This window comes from Pristis pectinata, chromosome 4 (assembly GCF_009764475.1).
Source record: "Pristis pectinata isolate sPriPec2 chromosome 4, sPriPec2.1.pri, whole genome shotgun sequence".
Taxonomy (NCBI): domain Eukaryota; kingdom Metazoa; phylum Chordata; class Chondrichthyes; order Rhinopristiformes; family Pristidae; genus Pristis; species Pristis pectinata.
In genome coordinates this window covers 32862264-32885015 of record NC_067408.1, presented here as the reverse complement: position 1 = coordinate 32885015, position 22752 = coordinate 32862264, and the positions used below count along the sequence as shown (strand labels likewise).

General features: G+C 39.7%; 1 protein-coding gene and 1 long non-coding RNA gene across 6 annotated transcripts in view; one reads left to right on the top strand and one right to left on the bottom strand.

Annotated features, from left to right (window-relative positions):
* LOC127569956 (uncharacterized) overlaps positions 1-22752 on the top strand; it is a 136123-nt gene that overhangs the window by 71088 nt on the left and 42283 nt on the right. For 3 of the 4 annotated variants that reach the window (XR_007956273.1, XR_007956274.1, XR_007956271.1), the window contains one exon: positions 5472-5590. This is a non-coding gene — a long non-coding RNA (uncharacterized LOC127569956). Of the gene's footprint in view, positions 1-3140; positions 3205-5471; positions 5591-22752 lie in introns of all 4 variants that reach the window. The other variant, XR_007956272.1, reaches the window with a different exon arrangement.
* The window catches only part of ecscr (endothelial cell surface expressed chemotaxis and apoptosis regulator), a 29470-nt gene continuing 6935 nt past the window's right edge, over positions 218-22752 (bottom strand). For both annotated transcript variants that reach the window (XM_052015046.1, XM_052015045.1), the window contains exons 2-11: positions 18506-18562; positions 14193-14303; positions 12431-12535; positions 10887-10985; positions 8294-8368; positions 3875-3976; positions 3456-3492; positions 3273-3340; positions 3092-3185; positions 218-350 (exon numbers count right to left, since the gene is read on the bottom strand). In XM_052015046.1, the coding sequence (XP_051871006.1) occupies positions 3103-3185; positions 3273-3340; positions 3456-3492; positions 3875-3976; positions 8294-8368; positions 10887-10985; positions 12431-12535; positions 14193-14303; positions 18506-18562 (737 nt within the window). In that variant the 3' untranslated portion in view covers positions 218-350; positions 3092-3102. The remainder of the gene's footprint in view (positions 351-3091; positions 3186-3272; positions 3341-3455; positions 3493-3874; positions 3977-8293; positions 8369-10886; positions 10986-12430; positions 12536-14192; positions 14304-18505; positions 18563-22752) is intronic.

Sequence of the window (22752 nt, the reverse complement as noted above, 5' to 3'; positions counted from 1 at the left end):
ATTATTCCTCTGTAACATTTATATTCAAAAAGTAAGTTATTTAAAAATTTGCAGGATGCTAGTTAATTTTGACCCCATTATTCAATGTCAAAATGATCATTGTAAATTATATTTTAGTTAAAGTTATAGGTTGTATAAATGTTACTCTTGTGAAGTGTGTTTAGTACCTAAAGTATTAAAGCACCCAGAAAAATAGTTCATGATACCACATGGGAACTTTTTCAGAAGTTGCTTTATTAAAAGTGTTCGATAGAACCATGTCCTACTAGGTAAGATGAGAACAAAGTTTTCCATGTTCCTCTATTTTGTACATATCTACAACATTGACTTCAGTTGTTCTTTTACACCAGCTGAAATTACATGAAAGAAAAGTTAATAAATAACAGCAACATGATAGTTTTAGAGCAATGATATAACCTCAGCCAGTGAGATAAATCAATAACAAGAAGCATTTAAAAAGTTATTAATCCAGCTATGCATTATTCTGGAATTTCAGACAATTCAAGAACTGGTTCTCAAAAGAAAGAAAAAAATTTTAAATACATTTACCATATACAGTGGCATGCAAAAGTTTGGGCACCCCGGTCAAAATTTCTGTTACTGTGAATAGCTAAGCGAGTAAAAGATGACCTGATTTCCAAAAGGCATAAAGTTAAAGATGATATTTCCTTAATATTTTAGGCAAGATTACTTTTTTATTTCCATCTTTTACAGTTTCAAAATAACAAAAAAGGAAAAGGGCCCGAAGCAAAAGTTTGGGCACCCTGCATGGTCAGTACTTAGTAACACCCCCTTTGGCAAGTATCACAGCTTGTAAACGCTTTCTGTAGCCAACTAAGAGTCTTTCAATTCTTGTTTGGGGGATTTTCACCCATTCTTCCTTGCAAAAGGCTTCTAGTTCTGAGAGATTCTTGGGCCATCTTGCATGCACTGCTCTTTTGAGGTCTATCCACAGATCTTCAATGATGTTTAGGTCGAGGGACCGTGAGGGCCATGGCAAAACCTTCAGCTTGTGCCTCTTGAGGTAGTCCATTGTGGATTTTGAGGTGTGTTTAGGATTGTTATCCTGTTGTAGAAGCTATCCTCTTTTCATCTTCAGCTTTTTTTTCAGACGGTGTGATGTTTGTTTCCGGCATTTGCTGGTATTTAATTGAATTCATTCTTTCCTCTACTAGTGAAATGTTCCCCATGCCACTGGCTGCAACACAAGCCCAAAGCATGGTCGATCCACCCCTGTGCTTAACAGTTGGAGAGGTGTTCTTTTCATGAATTTCTGCACCCTTTTTTCTCCAGACTTTCCTGTGTCCTCACCACAAAAGTCAGCGTCAGAAGTTTGCAAAGGAACATCTAAACAAGCCTGATGCAGTTTGGAAACAAGTCCTGTGGACTGATGAAGTTAAAATAGAACTTTTTGGCCACAATGAGCAAAGGTATGTTTGGAGAAAAAAGGATGCAGAATTTCATGAAAAGAACACCTCTCCAACTGTTAAGCACGGGGGTGGATCGATCATGCTTTGGGCTTGCGTGCAGCCGGTGGCACGGGGAACATTTCACTGGTAGAGAGAAGAATGAATTCAATTAAATGCCAGCAAATTCTGGAAACAAACATCACACAGTCTGTAAAAAAAAAAAGCTGAAGATGAAAAGAGGATAGCTTCTACAACAGGATAACAATCCTAAACACACCTCAAAATCCACAATGGACTACCTCAAGAGGCACAAGCTGAAGGTTTTGCCATGGTCCTCACGGTCCCCCGACCTAAACATCATTGAAAATCTGTGGATAGACCTCAGAAGAGCAGTGCATGCAAGATGGCCCAAGAATCTCTCAGAACTAGAAGCCTTTTGCAAGGAAGAATGGGTGAAAATCCCCCAAACAAGAATTGAAAGACTCTTAGTTGGCTACAGAAAGCGTTTACAAGCTGTGATACTTGCCAAAGGGGGTGTTACTAAGTACTGACCATGCAGGGTGCCCAAACTTTTGCTTCGGGCCCTTTTCCTTTTTTGTTATTTTGAAACTGTAAAAGATGGAAATAAAAAAGTAATCTTGCCTAAACTATTAAGGAAATGTCATCTTTAACTTTATGCCTTTTGGAAATCAGGTCATCTTTTACTGGCTTAGCTATTCACAGTAACAGAAATTTTGACCAGGGGTGCCCAAACTTTTGCATGTCACTGTATTAAAAATGCTGAATGATCTCAGAATATCAAAAATGCTACATTTGGAGGGGTTTTGATTACAGGAACAACTTGTCCAACTCTGCCTCCCACTCCTTATCTCAGCCCTCACCCAACATCCTCACTTGTTAGTTATTTGTTTCTCTCCTATTTTTTCCCCCACAGATTCTTACGTTGTTCCCTCTGTCTTTCTGCTCCCCTGCAGTCTCCCTTTTTTCCTTCCTCCTCTCATTCATAATTCTTCATCCCCCTTCTCCTTCAACCTTTCCTATCTTTAATTTTTATTCCCTTTGCCTCCTGCTCCCATTTGCTTTTCCCCATCTTTCCACCTTCCTCTTCTATTTCTACATTCTTTCTGTTGTCCCACAATCCTGCCTTTCTGCATCACCCCCCACCCCCCCCCCCCCCCACAAAAAAAAACACACAGCCATGACATGATTTAGTCTGTTTCTACCTTGGTGCACTTTTAACTCTTTAAAAAAAAAATGGTTCAGTCTTGTATTTTACTTTGAAAAAGAGGAAATAGTTCAATTAACTAACATGCTTTCCTTATATTTTATATTCATTGTTTATATCACGGGTGTTGTGCAGTCCATTTAAATCTGGAAGCAAGGAAAGGTTTTAGGGATGATGAAAGCAATTCTTATTCTGTAGGCTTGTTCAAGGTGAAAGAACCTTTGCTGCAGTTAGGGATTTTGGCAGTTTTATAATGTAGACTGTCGCTGCACTAACATTGAAAGGAAATGCTATTATATATTAAAGAATGAAAAATAAAAAAAACAAAAACAAAAGTTATTTGCTTCCTACAAGGAAAGTGTGAAGGAAATGGAGTCATTTAGAAGGAAATAATATTACCTACAGCATTTGCTGCTTGGCTTATAATGGCCAGAAATCGTAACGTAAAAGCACTCACCTTTGTATCATCTATTTGCTGAAATTGTTTGTCATCTCATTAACTTCAGTGGACTCATTTTGAAGATACATCTGCATTGATGATTCTTGTCCTCCTAAAGTATAAATTAAGATGTAAGTACTGCACAATGCATTTACGATTGGAAATAAATATTTTAAGTTTTAAATTCAGCAGGACAGACCAGCTTCAGTGTATAGACTTCGCATAGAAACCAAAGTGATGCTTTCTTTTTCGCCATTAGCATGAGAGCTGAGGGAATACAGATGTTAAGATTTTTAAAAATCATTAGGCTGTGTCAGGTATGTCTTCAATCTTTAATGAGTAGTTAACTGTGAGATTTAATTATCTGAATATATTTATTTACCTTTCTGATGGTGCTTCATTCCGTGCCTTACTTGTGTCTATTAAGATAATGAACAATAAAATGCAAAAGTACCCGAGGATAAAAAATATGTTCAGAAGATCAAACATTTTGCTCAGTGGAAATATTATACATTTACATAGTGCATATTTCTTTCCAGAACGTGTGGTAACTGACATAATTGACTGTTTCTGATGATGCAACATATTGTTGGGAAAACAATACATTTTCTTTGATAACTTGAAATCCACCAATTGGAAGTGTAGAGCTGCATTTCTTTCCCCCCCCCCCCCAGTGCCAGTTAAATCATTTTACACTTGTTCAAGCCTGTCTTATTGGTAAAATATGCTATTTCTGACACAGTGCATTTTGGTTAACATTAGACAGCATTAGCAAAGAAGCATTTTAAATGGTTTGGCTACCTTGTGGTGTTTCCTGGCAATCACAACATTTAAACCTCAGACTGATCACACTGACGAGGATCACCACAACTATTACAAGGATTAGGATCAGGATGATCACAGCTGAAAACACAAGTAAAACAAAATATACGTTACCACTTCAGAACATGAAAGTGATGGATTTCCAAAGGTACATTTCAATACAACAGAGAAGCTCAAGTGCTAGGTTTTTAAATACCAAGTATAAACTAATAATGAAAAATGAGGGAAAACATAGGTATTTTTTAATAAAAGATACAAAAATGAGGAATTGGTAAAATTGTAATTAGAGTGGGAAAAATATCAGTTAAAATGTCAGTGTTACTGGCAAGAAATAGAAAACATTTAAAAGGACTTTTAAATTTACTGATTTACATCCCAATAATTTACATCTTTGGTGCTGGATTGTCATTTCAACAAGGTGCAATAAAGACAGAAATTGTGGCAGTTTTAACCATAGAATCAGAGAGAGATACAGCAAGGAAACAGTCTCTTTGGCCCAGAGTCTATGCAAAACATAGACCAATGCCGATCATTTATACTCATCCTATATCAATCCCATTTTTTATTCTTTCCATATTGTCATCAACTCCTACCACTCACCCAGAGTAATCTACAGTGGCCAATTAACCTACCAATCAGCACATTTTTGGGATGCAAGAGGAAATGGGAGCACCTGGAGGAAACCCATGTACTCACAAGGAGTATGTGGTCAGGATTAGAGGTCAGGATTAAACCTGGGGCACTGAAGCTGTGAGGCAGCAGCTGCCCAGTGTAGATTTTTACAATATTCTGTAACAAAGGCTAACGTGTTGACCAATACCAGAATGAATGATTAGTTCTTTAACTGAAGGTGGGGGCAGAGAGACCTAAAATCTGAAGGCAAACTTTAATTGATCAGTTATGCTCAGAGAACCTCTGCATTAGTTAATGATGAGTTGTCTAAGAGCAGGTCAAAGTTATGTTTTCAACACATATCCACCTCCAAAGCAGTTGGGATCACCAATATGAGATCTTTGTGTTCATGAAATTGTATTAAACAGTCAGTTACAACTAAGAATGTGAATCAGCATGCTGCACAGTCCCTACCAGATTCTCCAGGCTGACTGAGTGCCCATGTAATGTCCTGATAGTTTTCCTAATAACTACACTTGTTCTCCAGAGGACTCTTCCGTTGCTGTTCAAGTTACTCTGAGCGAATTCATTATCCATGAAAGCAGCAAATCACAAAATAATAGAAATTTATTGCACTGAAGGAGACCATTTGAAGCAGCCAAGATAAACTAGTGGGCCTATTTGCAATTTGAGCACTTGGTCCCTAATCTTAGAAAGTACAGTACCTCACCAAAGCTTTTAAAAAAGGATGTGATGATGGCAGAGTCTTCAGGCAGCAAGTTACACACCTCCACCATTCCCTGGGTAGAAAAAAAAGTTTTCCTTGACTCTCCTAAAATCAGAAAAAAATTATAGCACAGGAGGCAGCCATTCAGCCCACTGTTTTCATCCCATCCAGAAATGGACTTTTGGTTGATCCCATTTACTACTTATTGATCCTCAATTTTCATTTCCTTTGTCCCAGAGAAAGGAATCCCTTGAAGTCCCTCCTCAGAACAATTCTCCAAGTCTGAGACACAAGAGATTCTGCAGATGCTGGAATTTGGAGCAACACGGACAAAAAGTGCTGGAGGAACTCAGCAGGTCAGGATCAGGACTGGAAAGGATGAGGGCAGTGTTTTCTCCAACCCTGGTGGCATTTGCATAAATTTTTTCTACAGCCTCTCTAGTGCTATCACTTCCTGTCGGGTGGTTACCAGAACTATACACAGTACAATAGCTACGGCCTAACTGATCTTTTGTACATCTCCAGCAAGATCTCATTGCTCTTGTGTCCTGTTCCTTGCTGTTACAGGTGAATATTCCATGTGCTTTCTTAACCACCTTACCTACCCGTCCTGCTACTTTCATGGATTTGTGGACATATAGTCCAAGGTCCCAGTGTTCTTCTGAACATCTTAATATTCTACCACTTATTGTATTATCCCCTTGCCTTGTTTGCTTTCATACCTCCAGATTGAATTATATTTGCCACTTTTGTGCCCATCTAATTAGTTCATTCTATGACTATATTCAAGAACTTCCTTCCTCACCATTAACCACACTCCCAATTCATGAGCACAGTTATTAATTGTAGCCGCTATAAATCTTTTACAAAACATCAAGAAAAGTAGAGGGCAGAGAACAGAGTTACTGGAGCCCTGAAGTGTACAGCCCTTCCATCATTAAAATTCCCAAGAGTTGAGCTACTTTAATCCAATCACCCACTTCCCCTTCAATCCCATGGGAAATATAGAGCATTGTCAAATGCTTTCTTAAAATCCAACTCATCCTTAAATTTCCTCTAATTTCTTTAGTCCAGTCACTTTCTGTAACATAGTGACCAGAACTATACATTGTGCTCTTGCTGTCGTGTAATTAGTCCTATATGTAATTTTAATATAACCTACCTGCTCTTATGTTTTGTGCCTCTGCTAATTAAAGAAATTAACTCTAATGTTTTCTTAACCACCATATTTAATGGTCTTGTTCTTCAGAGATCTGTAGCCATACACTCTAAGTTCCTGCAGCTTTTCTACACTTCTCAGCGAGTGTTCTTATAACACACACGAGTTCTTTCAATTTTCTTAATTACATAGCTCAAGCAAGGCTGAATTTCAAAGCTGATTATATCATGAAAATGTTGCATATTACATGCTGTTGTGCACATCTGTGCATTGCAAAGAAGCTGTTCTTCTTGGAATTGTTCATCTCTTGCAAAGGATGTGCCATCCATTTCATCTTTCATCATGTGAAGTTGAAATCTTGGTCACTGTTACTTCACTGTGCTGTTAAATTTGTATTTTAAATTGAACCACCGTCCTTCCAGCACCCTTTTAAAAATGCATTTTTCCTACGTATATACAGTATCTAACCAAAACTTTTGGATTTCACCCAAGTTCTTCACTGTATTTGACCCACTTAATAACATGCTACCATGTTCTTTGGGTTAAATATGCAGCTTCAAGCTCAAGGCAAATTCTATGCAGCAAGAAATTCAGAGGATGGTGGTGACAGAGGGTTCTTGCCAGGTCTGGAAACACAGAAGAACAAGTTTTCCCAAAGCCATCCTTGAAGTGGGATTCTTGTCACAGACTGCCTGATTAATAGTTTGGAGGCCTTCTTGTGCTGGGAAGTCTTTATAAGCAGTTAGGACAGAGAGATGGGGTGCCCATTGGGGGTAGGGGCAGGGAAAAAAAGTGGAGGGGGACATTTGGGTAAGGATGTAGATTACATGGGCCAAGGGGAGAGATCTGGATCATGAGGAGTGTTGCAGGTGAAGGTTGTAGGGGTGGTGCTGATTGTCAGGGCAGTGCTTCTGATGGCTGTCAGGGAGGTATGGGGAAATGGGGCTCACTGGATAGTTTAAACAACAGAAAATGCTGGAGCAACAAACAAACAATCTACTGGAGGAACTCAGCAGGTCGAGCAGTATCATTGGGGGGAGGGGGGGGGAGATGGAGAAGGGGGGGGCGAAAAAGGAACTGTCAATGTTTCGGGTCGAAACCCTGCATCAAGACACTGCTGGAGAAACCTTTAATTTCTAATTCCCAGCATCTGCAAATTTTTGCTTTTCATTCACTTCATTGCTTTATAGGCTTGAAATAAACATTTCTACCCTTTACAGCCTATAAGCATTGCCTTTGGCATCACCTCCACTATGGAGGAAGCGCTGCCAAAGAGCAAAAACAAACCTGCACATATTGGAAATGTGTATTAAAAGCAAAAAATGCTAAAAATACTCAGCAATTCTAAAGATTCACTGCTGTCAGAGAGAGGGTTTTGCATCAGTACCATTGAGTGTTTCTAGCCTTCCTTGGCTTTAGGTGCTGGAGGCCTGAGAAACCCAGGCACATGCGCTAAAGAAAAGACAGGCAGCCTTCCGATTTCAATAATCAGCCACATCTCAGGACTTGAGTGGCCACCTGTGGCTGCCTCTTGTTCAAGTGGGCAGCTGGAACAGGGTTTGGCTCTGGTGTTAGAATGTTTTTGCAATTAACCTCTGATGTAACTCCAAAAAATGAGTGGGTTTGGGTCAAGGTTAATTTCATAGTGTAAGCTATGGATGCCTGTATTTCACATTTCACCCACTCAATGTGAGAAATAAGGCCTTGCAAGATTACTCAAAGAGCAGAGGCAATATTAAGAAACAATTTATCACTTTTCTTTTAGACACCTCCTTATTTTTGCTACTACTCATCTGCCTGATATTTAAGGAATATCAACTGCTAGTGAGAGTTGGGTAGAGACATAAAGAACATAGCTGAATTGACTAAATGACTCAGTATTTGACAGCAGAAAATTTACCAAAGGCTAGTACAGACAACGAGCTGGTTCCACTTGTAGCAGGAGTTGGGGTTGGCTGTGCCTCAGATCCAGGAGCTGTCAAAATATAAACAAATTATAAAATGTATATGACACTGATTATTTGCACACTTTTGAAATAAAAGTGTCCAAACCACAGTGTTTTGGTCTATGTTTAATATTAGCAGTTAATGTAAATGCACAATTGCCTTCAACTCTGATATTTGTTGATTTGTATGGCTTATTTCAAAGCTTTCATTGTCACAAACAAATATAAAATATGTTTCACTAATACAGCAAAAATTTCATATTATCACAACAATGACCAGATTACATTCAATCTGTCCCACCACCCACACTGTTCCCACAGCTTCACTTGCACTGTGGCAGCTCTGATCATACTGGCGGTCTGGCTGCTGTGACCATACCACAAGATGGAGTTGGCTACAAGCATCAATTAGGCCTTAGACAACACACCCTGAGGCCATGACCCCAAATGGCCTATTGATATCCAATTTCTGTCATAGGTCTTTGAACTGCTTTTAAATCTGTCTGATAATCAAAGGCATTTAAAAGCAAAAGATTGGAATAACTAAAAAAAAACTAATCAACAATAATAAGTACACTTAAAAACACCTTCAAATGTTAGAGATTAAAGAAAAAAAAATTGTAAACCACCTCCATTTTCAATTAGGACCAGTAGCTCCATTCAGACTAAAGAGCCTGCTCCTACATGTGACAGCTATCTCTAGTGTCCACCTTAGGGACTGGCTGTGAAGCGAATCTAGCTTCTCAGCTGAGAAACATTTGTTCTCCAACCCCAAGTCTAGCAGCAAAGAGGGGAAGGTCAGACGTGTTAGCTTCTGATCTTTCAGCCCTTTCCTGATTCCTGTGTTGAAATGTCCAGAGAAAAATCAGGATTGAGTTGACAAGCACATGGTAATTAGCCAATCATTCTCTATGGAACCAGTGGCTGGAAATTAGTGTGTTCTAGCCCAATGATTAGGCTTTGGAGAGCTCTTTTTTCTTATTTTATACATTATGACTTAGGAGTCCATTCAGCCCATAGGTTCCATGCTGGCTCTCAAGAGAGCAATCCCATTTTCTCCTTATTTCCCTGCAACCTAGTCTCTCACATGCCCATTAATTCTCCCTTTGATTCTTTTCTCAATTAACCTACACTAAGGAGGAATTTACAATAGCCAATTTGATTTTTCAATAATGGAACAGGCCTCAACGATGTTTGCCCCCATTGATCCCATAAATTTGTTCCATAGCTCCTTTGGAATAGGGTACAAGAGTGTCAGTACAAAATGTGATGGACTTCTTAGTAAGCCATTTGTCAATATATGTATGATCATCAAAGGCAGCATTATCTAAGAGCATTTATGTAACACAGTGATAAATAAGAAATAGGATCTGTTCGAGGCTATAGGGTCCAGTAACTTTACTTTCCTGCCCCATCTCCATACCACTTGATTCCTTTACTGAATGTATTCAGAAAAATGAGCAGCATAACCTCTTGGACTAAGAATTCTAAAGGTTTGTTGCTCTGGGTGAGTGCTTTTGTCATCTCAGTCCCAAATAACTATTCTTTCATCCTGAAACAGGATAACACAGCCAACAATAGCACCCTCAACAACTAAACCATCAAGACCTTTAAAGGGGATGGAACCAGGAGAGCGAGGAGAGGTATGGGAAAGGTATGGTAGGACCAGAGGTGGATCAGAAAGTGGGGGGCAGTTGGAAGGGGAAGAAAACACAAGGGGTAAGGATTAGCTGAAAGTGTTGTTCCTCTAGTTTGCATTGATTCTCATCCTGGCTGTGGTGAAGGCAGAGGATGGACAGGTCAGTGTGGGAATGGGAAAGGAAGTTGAAATGGCATGTAGCTAGGAGCTTGGGATGGCCATTGTGGACAGAGTGCAGGTGTTCAACAAATCGATCGTCTAGTCTGCGTTTGGTCACCCCAATATACAGAAGGCCACATCAGGTGCACTGAATGCTGTAGATGAGGTTGGAGGTGGTGCATGTGAATCCTTGCCTCACCTGGAAGGACTGTTTTGGTCCCTGGATGATAGTGAGGGAGGAAGTGCAAGAACAAGTGTTGCACTTCCTATGGTTTCAGGGGAAAGTGGTCAGGGAGGGGTGGGTGGGGAGGGAGTGGTCCCTGCAGAAGTGGGGAGAAAGGGGTGGGAAGAGAAGATATGGATCAGGGCAAGATCTTGTTGCAATAAAATTGGGAAGTCTGTAAATCATGCACTTCAGTAGGAATAATTGAAAAGCAGAATTTGTTTAGCATCTAGTCTAGAAATACGAATATGGATGAATACTTTTATCATTTTACAGGTCAGATAATTGTACCCACAATTGTAAACAATGCTTGTAAAAATGTTCAGATTTAAACTTGGTTTTATCTTCCAGTAGGTAGTTTTTTGCTGAAATTCTCATTAACTTACCCATTTAAATACTGAAGAGCTCAATTTTTTTTTTAAATGCTTAAATAGAATTTGGATAGTAAAATTAGTAGGATAGATTATGGTCATATTGAATAGTAATGTATTTATATTCGCTAAGAGTTAATTCAGTGAGACTTTACCTTCTAATTCCTTCCCACTGGATGTTGTTGTAGAGTACATGCTCTGTCCATTGGATGTCACAGAGAAAGATGTTGAATTATCACCAGTGCTTGTATTAACTACAAGTAGAAATGGAGCAACAAAATAACAATGTAATTAAAAAGTACCATCAATAAGTAGGGGTAGTGAACTTGAAGAAAGATCCATATTCTCAGGTACTTCCAGAGTCAACAATGGTGTATCAGTGTGCTTGAAACCTCTTCACAAATGTATCAAAGAATAATATACCATCAAAAGTAGTAGGTTATTTGCAAGAGTGAATACGTAACTTGTATATCTTTTTTTCTTTCAAAATATTTTTTCATAAAAAATGTATGCTATGTAATACAGAATTTGCAAGTCAACATTTTCTTAACAAATTATTCCCATTATTTAACATAAGCACTTCATAGTGTTTAACAGTACAGAAATACGTAGGCCCTTTGGCCCACTGATCATTTTGCCCAAGGAGATATCTAACATATATGGATCCTCCTTCAAGTTTGCAGTGGCACTCTTTCCACTGGGGTCAACCTCCCACAATCCATGACTACTCATTCTCAATCAGTACCAACATTTTTTCACCTCCTCTACCACAAAGGTTCAGTTCTAGTTCTTCTACTACCCTAACTTCTCAGTCTCTCTCTCCTTCCACCCAAAGTATTAGTTCCAACTTCCCTCTCCTTTTCAACCATTTATTTCTCCCTATTTGCCAAAGCTCACATTTCTCTTTTGCTGTCATTGACCCTCCTTTCACAACAATCTATTCTCACTTTCAGGCCCTTTCTTCTCTTTCACTGGGATTAATTTTCTCTTCCTTTCATTAATACCCAGTCGTCCCTTTGCTGCCATCAATTTCCACCCTTTCCTTCCTACTTCGTCTCCATCCTCAATTCCGCTGCCTTCTATTTCCATTTTTGCATTGCCATTCAATTTTTTCCTTCATGTATTCATCTAACTTCTGCATCTACAGCACATGTCCCTGTGGCAGAGAAATAGAAGACGGTAACACAATAGTTCAGACTCAGAGGGGAGCTGGGCTGTACAATAAGTTGCAAAGACAGGATGGTGATGAAAGTAGTGGCCAATTTTATTAGTGAGACTTTTGAAGTCAACACATTGGGAAAATGAGATCTACCTTCACTATTCCACTCCACCCTGTAGCATTTATCCAACACATATGCAGTAGCTTCTTATTCTGCGACTACATAGCACAGGTGACAATATCTCAAGATTTCATTCTTGTTCCTTTCCTATCCCTTGTAAACATAATGCCTTTCAGACTTGTGATTTGAATGCCTGCATCCAAATGGAATCTCTTGAAGTGCTTTTTGCCTAAAATGATCAGAGCAGATTTTAAGAATTATCTGTCTTTGTTATGACTACATCAGATTCACTTTATTAATATGTCACTTCTTATGCACGCCCTTACACACTGATTTATGTGCACATAGGCATGAATGTTGTATTTCTCTGATTCCCCTGCACAAAAACATGGCAATATTTAATACAGTGACAACCTTACCTGTTGTTTCAGTCCTGACAGAGATGGTTATTTCAGCTGTGGAGTTTTCACTTTGTATAGATGGTGTAATTGAGGAAGTATTTGCCACTGAAGATCTGCTTGACACTATGAAAAATATTTATCAGTTAGAACTATTCATTAGCATTAGACAGGATAAAGTTGTTAGTTATCTATTAATTCATATATATTTGAGATGTTAACTACTCAGAAGGTAAAAACTAGAAAATATTTCAATTTGTACTCAGTTTTAGGAATAAACAATATCCTGAAAAGACCTAGAGAAGTAATTCTAACATTCTATGTTTCCAGCAGAAAGCATAGGTTAGAAATAGACTTGCGATAGTAGTTTTCCAAATACTTAATCATTCTTCCTACAAAAATCGGGAGCAGAGGACTTCAAAAATCACTGTTGAGTATAGCACCTTGTAATTTATATTAACAAATATGCTGCATTTTCTGGTCGTGCAGAGGGCTGCCATTTGTCCCATTGAGTCTGTGCTGGCTCTAAGAACATTACCATTAATCCCATTCCCCCACTTATTGCCCTTGTTCTCTCCCACATACCCACCAACTCCTGATTCTTCTATCACCAATCTGCAATGGTTTTACATTAGGTAATTAATCTACCAACCAATCCTCTAAATTCTTTATTAGTATTGATTTGAAGCTCTAATTTTTCCACAAAAAAACTGCTCTATGGTTGCTTAATTATTGAAAATGTGCACTTCAAATTTGTTATGCTGATCGTTTAATTACAATGCAATATTTACTCCTTTGGTCCATGCAGCTTTTATAGTTAAATCCTTATTTGCTTGCAAAAGAATCAAAAGTCAATCTGTGCAATAGAATTCCTCCAGATTTAGAAATGTCATTAATAACCTAAAATGGCTCCAGTTGTTCTCTTTGTTATTTCCGCAGACTTATTTTGTGACTTGTGGTTTTATTTTTCCCAAATACAGCCATCTACTGTAATCTAACATACCCCATCCACATGGTTTTGGTAGTACCAAGACTTCAACTGCTAAGATCATGAGATGGTATACAGACAATTACAGGGTACTGTTTGTCATTGATTTGTTCATCCATTATGTGGGTCTATTCAGTCGATTAGCCCCCTCTTCTCAGTGTCTGTCTCTTTAACAACTTCTTTTCATCTAGCTTTTCTCATACTACCGCAAATACTCTTTAGTACTAGATTACCAAAATTTCACTTGTGGGGTTGAACAAGGGACCAAGAACTTCCATTGAATTTACAAATTGGTAATATTTATCTTCAATCACAGTAGGATCTTTTCATTATATGTATTTTTGTTCCTTATACTTTGTATTGAGCTCTTTAAGATTGTCACCATTACCAATTTTTACTGTATTTTTTAGCACTAATCTATAATTTTGATGAAAGTTTCATTGCACCTCCTTTCTTCACATATGTTGGATTATGCAATGGTGTCTCCACTGCACATTTTGTTTTTGGCCCTATGTAGTTGACCAGCATTGGTGCAATTTAAAAGTTTAACAGAACCGCAAATTCTTGCTGTATAGGCATTCAAACTCTGCCAGATAAGAACATAATAAGAAATAGGAGTGTGATTAGAAATAAGAACTGTGTCTTAAATATATTTAATGAGATAGCCTCTACTGCTTCCCTGGGTGGAGAATTCTAGTGTCCACAATAGTCTGAATGACCTAAAGCAAATTAATTTGCTTCACTTCAAGTTAGTAAATTATTGTGTAGAACATTGAAATGTAAAAGTGCTTTTACCTTCAGTTGTAGTTGATAGTTCCACGAGATGTGTTGAGCCTGTCTTGCCATTTGTTACCGATGGATTTGGATTGCTTGTTGTAACGTTTGTCGTGCCATTGTTTGTGGTCCCTGACGAATAACATTCATAGAGTAGTTTTCAATTACTATTTACCAAAATCAAGGCTACCACACTCCGTTTTAAAGTTGACAACTGTCAGAACTATAATGTCAGCTCCAACAGCTAGTGAAAGCTTTTGGCTACCAGTTTTGCACTGGAAATTATTCAGTTTCAGGAGGAAGGAAGGTTGAACTACTGAGGGAGAAGGGATAGTGGGATAAATGAACAGTAAAATAAGGATGGAGGTGGAGGCAAAAGGTAACATATTTTCTTATTGTGAAGTGGCTTTTCTGTACAAATACTTCAAATAGATGTATAATTTGGATTGAAGTCAAGTGTCTAAAAGGACCCTTCTGTACCCAGGCCATCAAAATAATAACAAAAAAATGGAATAGCAGTAGCAATGTTTATATATTTACTCAAACTACATTCACTACAGTATACCTCTGCACCTGGCACTAAGGAGAATGCAACATTATAGAGTCAGAGTAATGCAGCACAGATACAGACCCTTCAGCCCAACGAGTCCATGCTGACCATGGTGCCCACCCAGCTAGTCCTAATTTCCTGCATTCAGCCCATATCCCTATAAGCCTCTCCCCTCCAAGTGCTTCTTAAATGATACTATTGTACCTGCCTCAACCACTTCCTCTGGCAGCTCATTCCATATACTCACCACACTCTGTGTGAAAAAGTTGCCCGTCAGTTCCCTTTTAAATCTTTCCCCTCTCACCCCAAATCTATGCACCCTACTTTTGGACTCCCCTACCCTGAGGAAAAAGACTGTTACCGTCCACTTTATCTATGCCTCTCATAATTTTAAACATTTCTATAAGGCCACCCCTCATTCTCCTACGTTCCAAGAAATAAAGACCTAGCCTGGCCAACCTCTCCCCATAATTCAGGCTGTCTAGTGCCGGCAATATCCTTGTAAATTTTTTCTGCACTCTTTCCAGTTTAACCACATCATTCCCAATATCAGGGTGACTAAAATGGTACACAGTACTCCACGTGTGGCCTCACCAATGACTTATACAACTGCAAATATAACATCCCATCTCCTATACTCAATATCCTGACTGATGGAGGCCAGCACGTTAAGTGCATTTTTCACCACCCTGTCTATGTATGACACCACTTTCAATGAACTATACACTTGTACACCAAGTCCCTCTGTTCCATTACACTCCCTAGTGGCCTACCATTCACAGTAGAAGTTCTGTGCTGGTTTTACTTTCCAAAATGCATCTCCTTACACTTACCTGTATTGAAATTCATTTGCCACTCCTCAGCCTACTTCCCTAACTGATCAAGATCCCCCGTAATCTACGATAACCTTCTTCACTATCAACGCCACCTCCTAATTTCGTGTCATCCGCAAACTTACTGATCAAGCCTTGCGATTCATCATTTATATAAATGATTTGGATGCGAATGCACAAGGGTCCTGACACCGACCCCTGCAGGACACCACTAGTCACCGGCCTCCATTCCAAGAAACAACCTTCAACCACCACCTTCTGTTTCCTACCTCCGAGCCAATTTTGAATCTACCTAACTTGTTCTCCCAGGATTCCATGAGACCTAACCTTCCAGACCGGCCTACCATGTGGGACCTTGTCAAAGGTCTTGCTGAAGTCCCGATAGACAACATCCACTGCCCTACCCTCATCTACCTTTTTTGGTTACCTCTTCAAAAAATTCTAAAAGATTCATCAAGAACAACTTTCCATGCACAAAGCCATGCTGACTCCTCCTAATCAGACTGTCTACCCAGATCCTGTCCCTCAAAATTCTCTCCTGTAACTTCCCCACTGCCGATGTCAGGCTGACTGGCCTGTTGATCCCTGGCTTGTCCTTGCTATCCTTAAACAATAGAAGGACATTAGCCACCTTCCAGTCTTTGGGAACTTCATCAGTGGCTAACAATGAAGCAAATATCTCCTCAAGGGCCTCTGCAATTTCTTCTCTAGTCTCTCACAAAGTCCAAGGATGTACTCGGTCAGGCCTTGGGAATTTATACATCTTAATATGCTGTAAGGCTGCAAATACTTCCTCCCTGGTAATATGAATTTCCTCCAAAACATCTCCACTAGTTTCCCTTATCTCTTGAGCAACCGTGATTCTGTCCCCAGTAAACACTGAGGAGAAATATTAGTTAAAAATCCTACCCATCACCTGTGGCTTGAGACAGAGGCGGCCTTGCTGATCTCTAAGGGAACCTACTCTCTCTCTAGCCACCTTTTACTCTTAATATTACTATAGAACCTCTTGGGATTTTCCTTAACCTTACCTGCCAGATCCATCTCATACCATCTCTTTGCCCTCCTGATTTCTCTCTTAAGAGTATTCTTAATCATTATAGTCATTAAGGGATTAACTTGTCCCTGACCTAATGTATGCTTCCTTCTTTTTCTTGACCACAGCTTCAATATCTCTCATCAGCCAAGGTTCCCTAAACTTGCCAGGTTTACCCTTCACCCTAACAGAAACATGCTGCCCCTGGACTCTTGATATCACACTCTTAAAAGCCTCCCACTTGCTATTCGTTCCTTTCCCTTCAAACAGGCTCACCCAATTGACCTCTGTTAGATCCTGCCTAATTCCCCCAAAATTAGCCCTGCTCCAGTTTAGGACCCTAACCTGTGGATCTGTCCTATCCTTTTCCTTATCTTAAAACCAATAGAATTATGGTCATTGGAGCTAAAGTGCTCCCTGACTGCTACTTCAGTTACTTGCCATGCCTCGTTCCTTAAGAGAAGGTCCAGTATTACACTTTCGAGTAGGGTCCTCTGTATATTGACTCAGGAAATTTTCCTGGACACATTTCACAAATTCCACCCCATACAGGCCCTGAACACTCTGGATAGTCCAGTCAATATCGGGGAAATTAAAATCTCCCACTAATACAACTCTATTATTCTTACAACTATGACCAATTTCCCTACACACCTGTTCCTCAAGTTCCTACTGACTATTGGGGGGGGGGGGGTGGTCTATAAATACAGCCCCCATTAGTGTGACCCTCCCCTTCTTATTTCTAAGTTCTACCCATATTGGCTTCACTAGACAATCCCTGGCGAATGTCATCTCTAAGTACTACTGTCATATCATCCTATCAAAAAGGCAACACCCCTCCTCACTTACCTGTACCTCTGCCACACCTGTGGCATCCTGGAATATTGAGCTGCCAGTCCTGCCCTTTCATCCATGTTTCTGTTATGGCTATACCATCCCAGTCCTCAGAGTTAATTCATACTCAGTGTTCGTCTGCCTTGCCTGTTAAACCTTCTGCATTGAAATAAATTCAGTTTAACTGGAAGTTCCTTTCCTGCATTTACTGTGCCCCTGGCTATCCTGAGCCCCTGGTTATCTGCAGATTGAGAATGGAAAGATGGGGCAAGAGTAAATTCTTTAGATTTGAAATCCAGAAAGTTGGAAGTTCCACAATGGTCTCTGATACAGCTGTTGTGAATAATTAAGAACTGAAGAAGTAATATTTATTTTGGTGAAGCTACCAAATTTGGACAGGGATAAAGTGAAATGTGATGGGAAAGGCATGTGTGTTTAGTTGGATGGAGTGAAAAACAATGAATTTCAGAATTTTTGGAAGCAAAAATATTTGCTGAAAAGCTTAATTTGTCAGATTTTCAATGAAGCACAAGAGCAAATAGTTTGTTAGAAAGGAGCCAGAACACAAACAGCAATTCAAAAAGGAAATGGGACCCTTAGCCTGGTATTTAGGAGGTATAGAACAAATTAGAGAGGTACTTATTAAACCTTAATCAGATGTTAACTTGCGTCACAGAACATGACAGAATTGCAAGTATTGTTATTTAATAGCTTAAAGAAACAAAGGAATGACTGCAAACATATTGTCCAGAATGTTGCCAGGGATGAATGTTTATACTAGGAGAAATAATACTGAATTGTTTCTATTCCAATACAAAATAGTTATGAAAGAACAGAAATTTAATTGCAAGTACAATTAAAGGTGATGTTACAGAACACATCTTGTTAGAATTTGTAACTCTGCCTCAAAGCTGTTCCATTTTCTTATCATGCCATGGTTATTAAGATTAAATTGCTGACAGTCAGAAATGGAAATAGTCACCATACAAAATCTTTACAAAAGAAAGTTTCTTAAGTGGAGATGACAATATTAATCTCACCATCTGTCAACCTTGTACAAACTGTACAATGTAACAATTACCTGCCACAATTGTATTTGTCTGGGTCACAGAAGTTGTGAGTTCAGAAGTGATGGTACCTGAAACAGGAAATGTAGTTATTTTAATTTCAAAGCTGTAGTGAGTTTCTTTAATAATTAAATTTTAAACTTTAGATTCAATGTATAATTTGAATTATTACTATACCTATAGGCAGATTTAGCAGAGCTGTAATAAATAGGTTCAAATAAATTTAAAGTGTCCTTTAGAGAAAAATAATCAAATTGAAATTTATGAAAAGCAATTAGTTCAAATAAACTGAGTACTCAAGAGATTTTGATAAGGCCAAGGAGGCAACTATTGAGGAAGTAATTTAGCCCTATTACCTCTAAGATACATGTGCTTCTCTAATTTGAACTAGTTGATTATCCCCAAATTTAACTGGTTGCTGTGTCTTCAGCTGCCAGATCCTAAGGTTTGGAATTTTCCCTAAACCTTATCCCTTGTCCATCATTCCTTCCTCTATTAAAATGTTCCTTTATACCCACCTCTTTGATTAAGCTTTTGATTAAAAAACAACAAGATGCTGGAGGAACTCAGCAGGCCCAGCAGCAACCACGGAGGAAAATAGACAGTCAACATTTTGGGTCAGGACCCTTCTTCAGGACTGAAGATAGGAAAAGGGGAAGCCCAATATATAGGAGGGAAAAACAGAGCAGTGATGGGTGGACAAAAGGGGGGAGGGGGGCACAAGGTGATGATAGGTAGATGCAGGCAAGAGATAGTGTTAGGCAGGTATGTGGGAGGAGGGGATAGCAGATCTGCCAGGGAATGGGTCAAAGGTACGGAGGCAGGTGGCATGGGGGGAGGGGAGGAGAGGGGAAAAAAGATAGGTAGCAAAGGGAAGATAAGAGGCAGGGGGGGCGGGCTTTGGTTTACTTAAAGTTGGAGAATTCAATGTTCATGCTGCTAGGCTATAAGGTCTGAAGACGGAAACTGAAGTGCTGTTCCTCCAGTTTGCGTTTGGACTTCTCCTGGCGGCCTAACGGAAAGAACATCGAATTTTCCCATTTTACGTAAACCAAACGCCCCCACCGTGGCTCTTTTCTTCCCTTTCCTTGCTAATTTCTTTTTTCCTCTCCTCCCCTAATGCTGCCCGCCTCCTTATCTTTGACCCATGCTCTGGTGGATCTGCTCTCCCCTTCTCCCCCACGCCTGCCTATCACTATGTCTTACCTGCATCTACTTATCACCACCTTGTGGCCATCCTGCCTCCCCTCTTTTGTCCACCTATCACTCCTCTGTTTTCCCCCCTATATGTTGGGCTTCCTCTTTTCCTATCTTCAGTTCTGAAGAAGGGTCCTGACCCAAAATGTTGACCGCCTGCTTTTCTCCACAGAGTCTGCCTGATCTGCTGAGTTCCTCCAGCATCTTGTTTTTTTCTCCCCCCCCCCCCCATCTAGATTCCAGCATCTGCAGTCCTTTGTTTCTCAAGCTTTTGATTATCTGCCCTAATACAGTAAAATTCCAATAATCCTGCTATCCAATTGTTCAGAAATCCTGGTGCTGATTCCAGTTCTTCCTTAACACATGAAGCCCTGTTTCCCACACTCCCTTTAACACACTGCTGCCAATGTGTTGGAGTATTAATTTTAAAGATTATCTAATAGTCTGGAAAATCTGCTAGTCTGGCACCACAGAAGTACTGTTGTGCCAGATTAAGGGAGTTTTTACAGTACGTCTTAGGTAATTTGATATTAACTTCTGTTTGATAATTCTCTTTGGATTTTTTGGTTCCATTAAAAATACTACTTAAAGTTGTTGACTTCAGAAATAGATTTGCCCTGTAGGTTGCTCCTGTCTGTCTTCCTCACTCAGTAATTTGAACCTCATTCTGTATTCAGTATCTTTCAGCGCTGTGTTTGACTTTATCAAAGGTCACGTATCTTTTCAGAAGCTGATGAGCAAAAAGTGATAGCCAGTGTTGCTGAACGTTCCGATTCTGGCCCTCATTGTCATCAGCTCTGGTCCAATTGGTGCTGTACAAATGCTTTGGGATAATTTTGTTTCAAAGACAAGAGGGCTAGTGGCAGTGAATACTCATATTTTAACAAATAATTATTAATCATACTGTTACATCTTTCAATTTGTAACCAGTTTCCTTTTAATAAAAAACAAATGCAGTATCTTTAGGATAATCACATCCATAGCAGATACTTGAAACATTGATCATTTACCATTTTGCCTAGAAATTGGATCTTGTTAAGCTGTTTAAGCTCCATGTGAATCAGAATTGATTTTACCCGGAGTAAATTGTGTTAACGATTACTTCCAGGTGAAATTGAGCCAAATGCAAAATTGAACCAGGCACTTGCAATCACAATTAACACGTCCAAGTTTTTCCTAGCATTAGCCACGCATCAGGTAACACAAGTTTCAGCTTGTAGCAACATGATCTGGAACTGAAAGCTCTGCACCATGGCCAATGTGAAACAGGCTGAGGAGAGCTGGAAGAACAATGTGCTATGTTCCTGCTTTACTGGTGATTTAAAGCAACACTGTTAATTAGAAAGTCTTAAAGATCAGCTTCAGAACTGCCAGTGACTCCTCAAGCACCCCTCAAAACCCACAGAGTATGCCAACACTAACAGAGTGGGTTTTTTTTCCCAGCATTTGGCTAATGAGCTACTCTTTCAATAGGTGTCTCATTAGTGACATTACTGGTGCATTCCATCACCAAAGGCTTCAAGATAGGCACTGCAGGCCATGCAAAGGGGTGGGAGAGGGGTAGTTGGCAACCACAGGGTAGGAAAAGAGAGAAATTATTACTTGCAAATAGATTGTCCAGATACACCACATCATACTTGGAACTATCTTATGAACAATGTTCTCGCAAGTCGAGGTTTTCTCAAGCTGCAATAATTCAGATACATGATGTTTTGCATAATGACCCATGGCCACATTCTCATGTCAGACTGTCTGTCCAACATTCACACACCCTGCCTTCCTTTTTTTTCATGACCACACCTTATTTGACAGAATGCAAAAATAATAGCCAACATCAACCAAAGTTTATATCAAAGCATGGCATAATCACATAGGAATTTCAAATGTCATTCCAGAAGTCCAGCAGCCTGCTTGGATGCCAGCCAATGAAGCTTGCTCTAGGACAAACGATGGAGTGATAGGGGTGCTTGTGTAAATTGTCTTCCTGAGGGAGAACAGTAGATATGAGTTTCATGGAGTCTATGCCACATGGCTGGGGTGAAGCTTAGCAATGCTAATAACCTGTTGGAAAACAGATTGTTGGATTGCTGTAACACTCTGCAAAGTCCCATTGACATTAATGTTCATACCTTGATGGCAAGAACCTGGACCTTCCATGGTGGTTGTCTGAATTTCGATGCATCTAAACTATAATTAGTTGTTTTCCCGTGAACCAAATGAAGCTAAGATATTTTCCATCAGATGCTCCATCATGGTTTGGTCCAAAGGAATATCAATGACACTGTCCACCTCCATACTGGAAAGGCTGTACTACATGCAGACCCTCCACGCAGCCTTGGTAGCATTAACCATTTCATTAGACATTTTCTGAAGGCAGCTTCAAGCAAATGCTCATCCAGGTCCTTTGCAACAAAACTGACGTGGAACCACACTCTCCGGGGAACTGGCACTTGCACTATTCTCATTTGCCATCCTCACTGCAGACACCTCATGCCCAGCCTCTTCTCACATGTAGGTCCAGTTATCCTCTAAAGTATGCATAGAATCAGCATTTGAGGTCATCACTGTTCGTACAAAAATAGAGTAACATTGTTTTACTCATCATCACTGACTTTTGTTGTTCTTGTTCTTCCTGTTTCTCTCCCATCACAGCCTTGACAGGTATCTGAAAATATAAAGTTGTAATGAGGGGAGAAAGGGAAATTAACTAGGCCCTATTTGCACCACCTAAAGCTTCTAAATCAGAAGGATAGAGAAATCATAAGGATTGGGCTACAAGGAGGAGGATGAGGGAAGATGTTACCATCATCTCGATGGTGTCAGTCACCTCCGTGGTCACAGCCTCAGCCATAGGCACTGCAACCATGGCATGCACCATCTCCTTTACCAAGTTAAGGACATGCCGCAACACTGTCCCACATTGCTGCCTTGTGTCAATGCCACGTTGTTCAATATGACAGAGGTGTGTGTTTCGGTAATGGGTGTCCTAGTTAAATATCTGGCAGCATGTTCAGACAGTGAGATGTGTGCAAGGCTTGTAGTAGTGCCAAGTAGGAATGAGGTG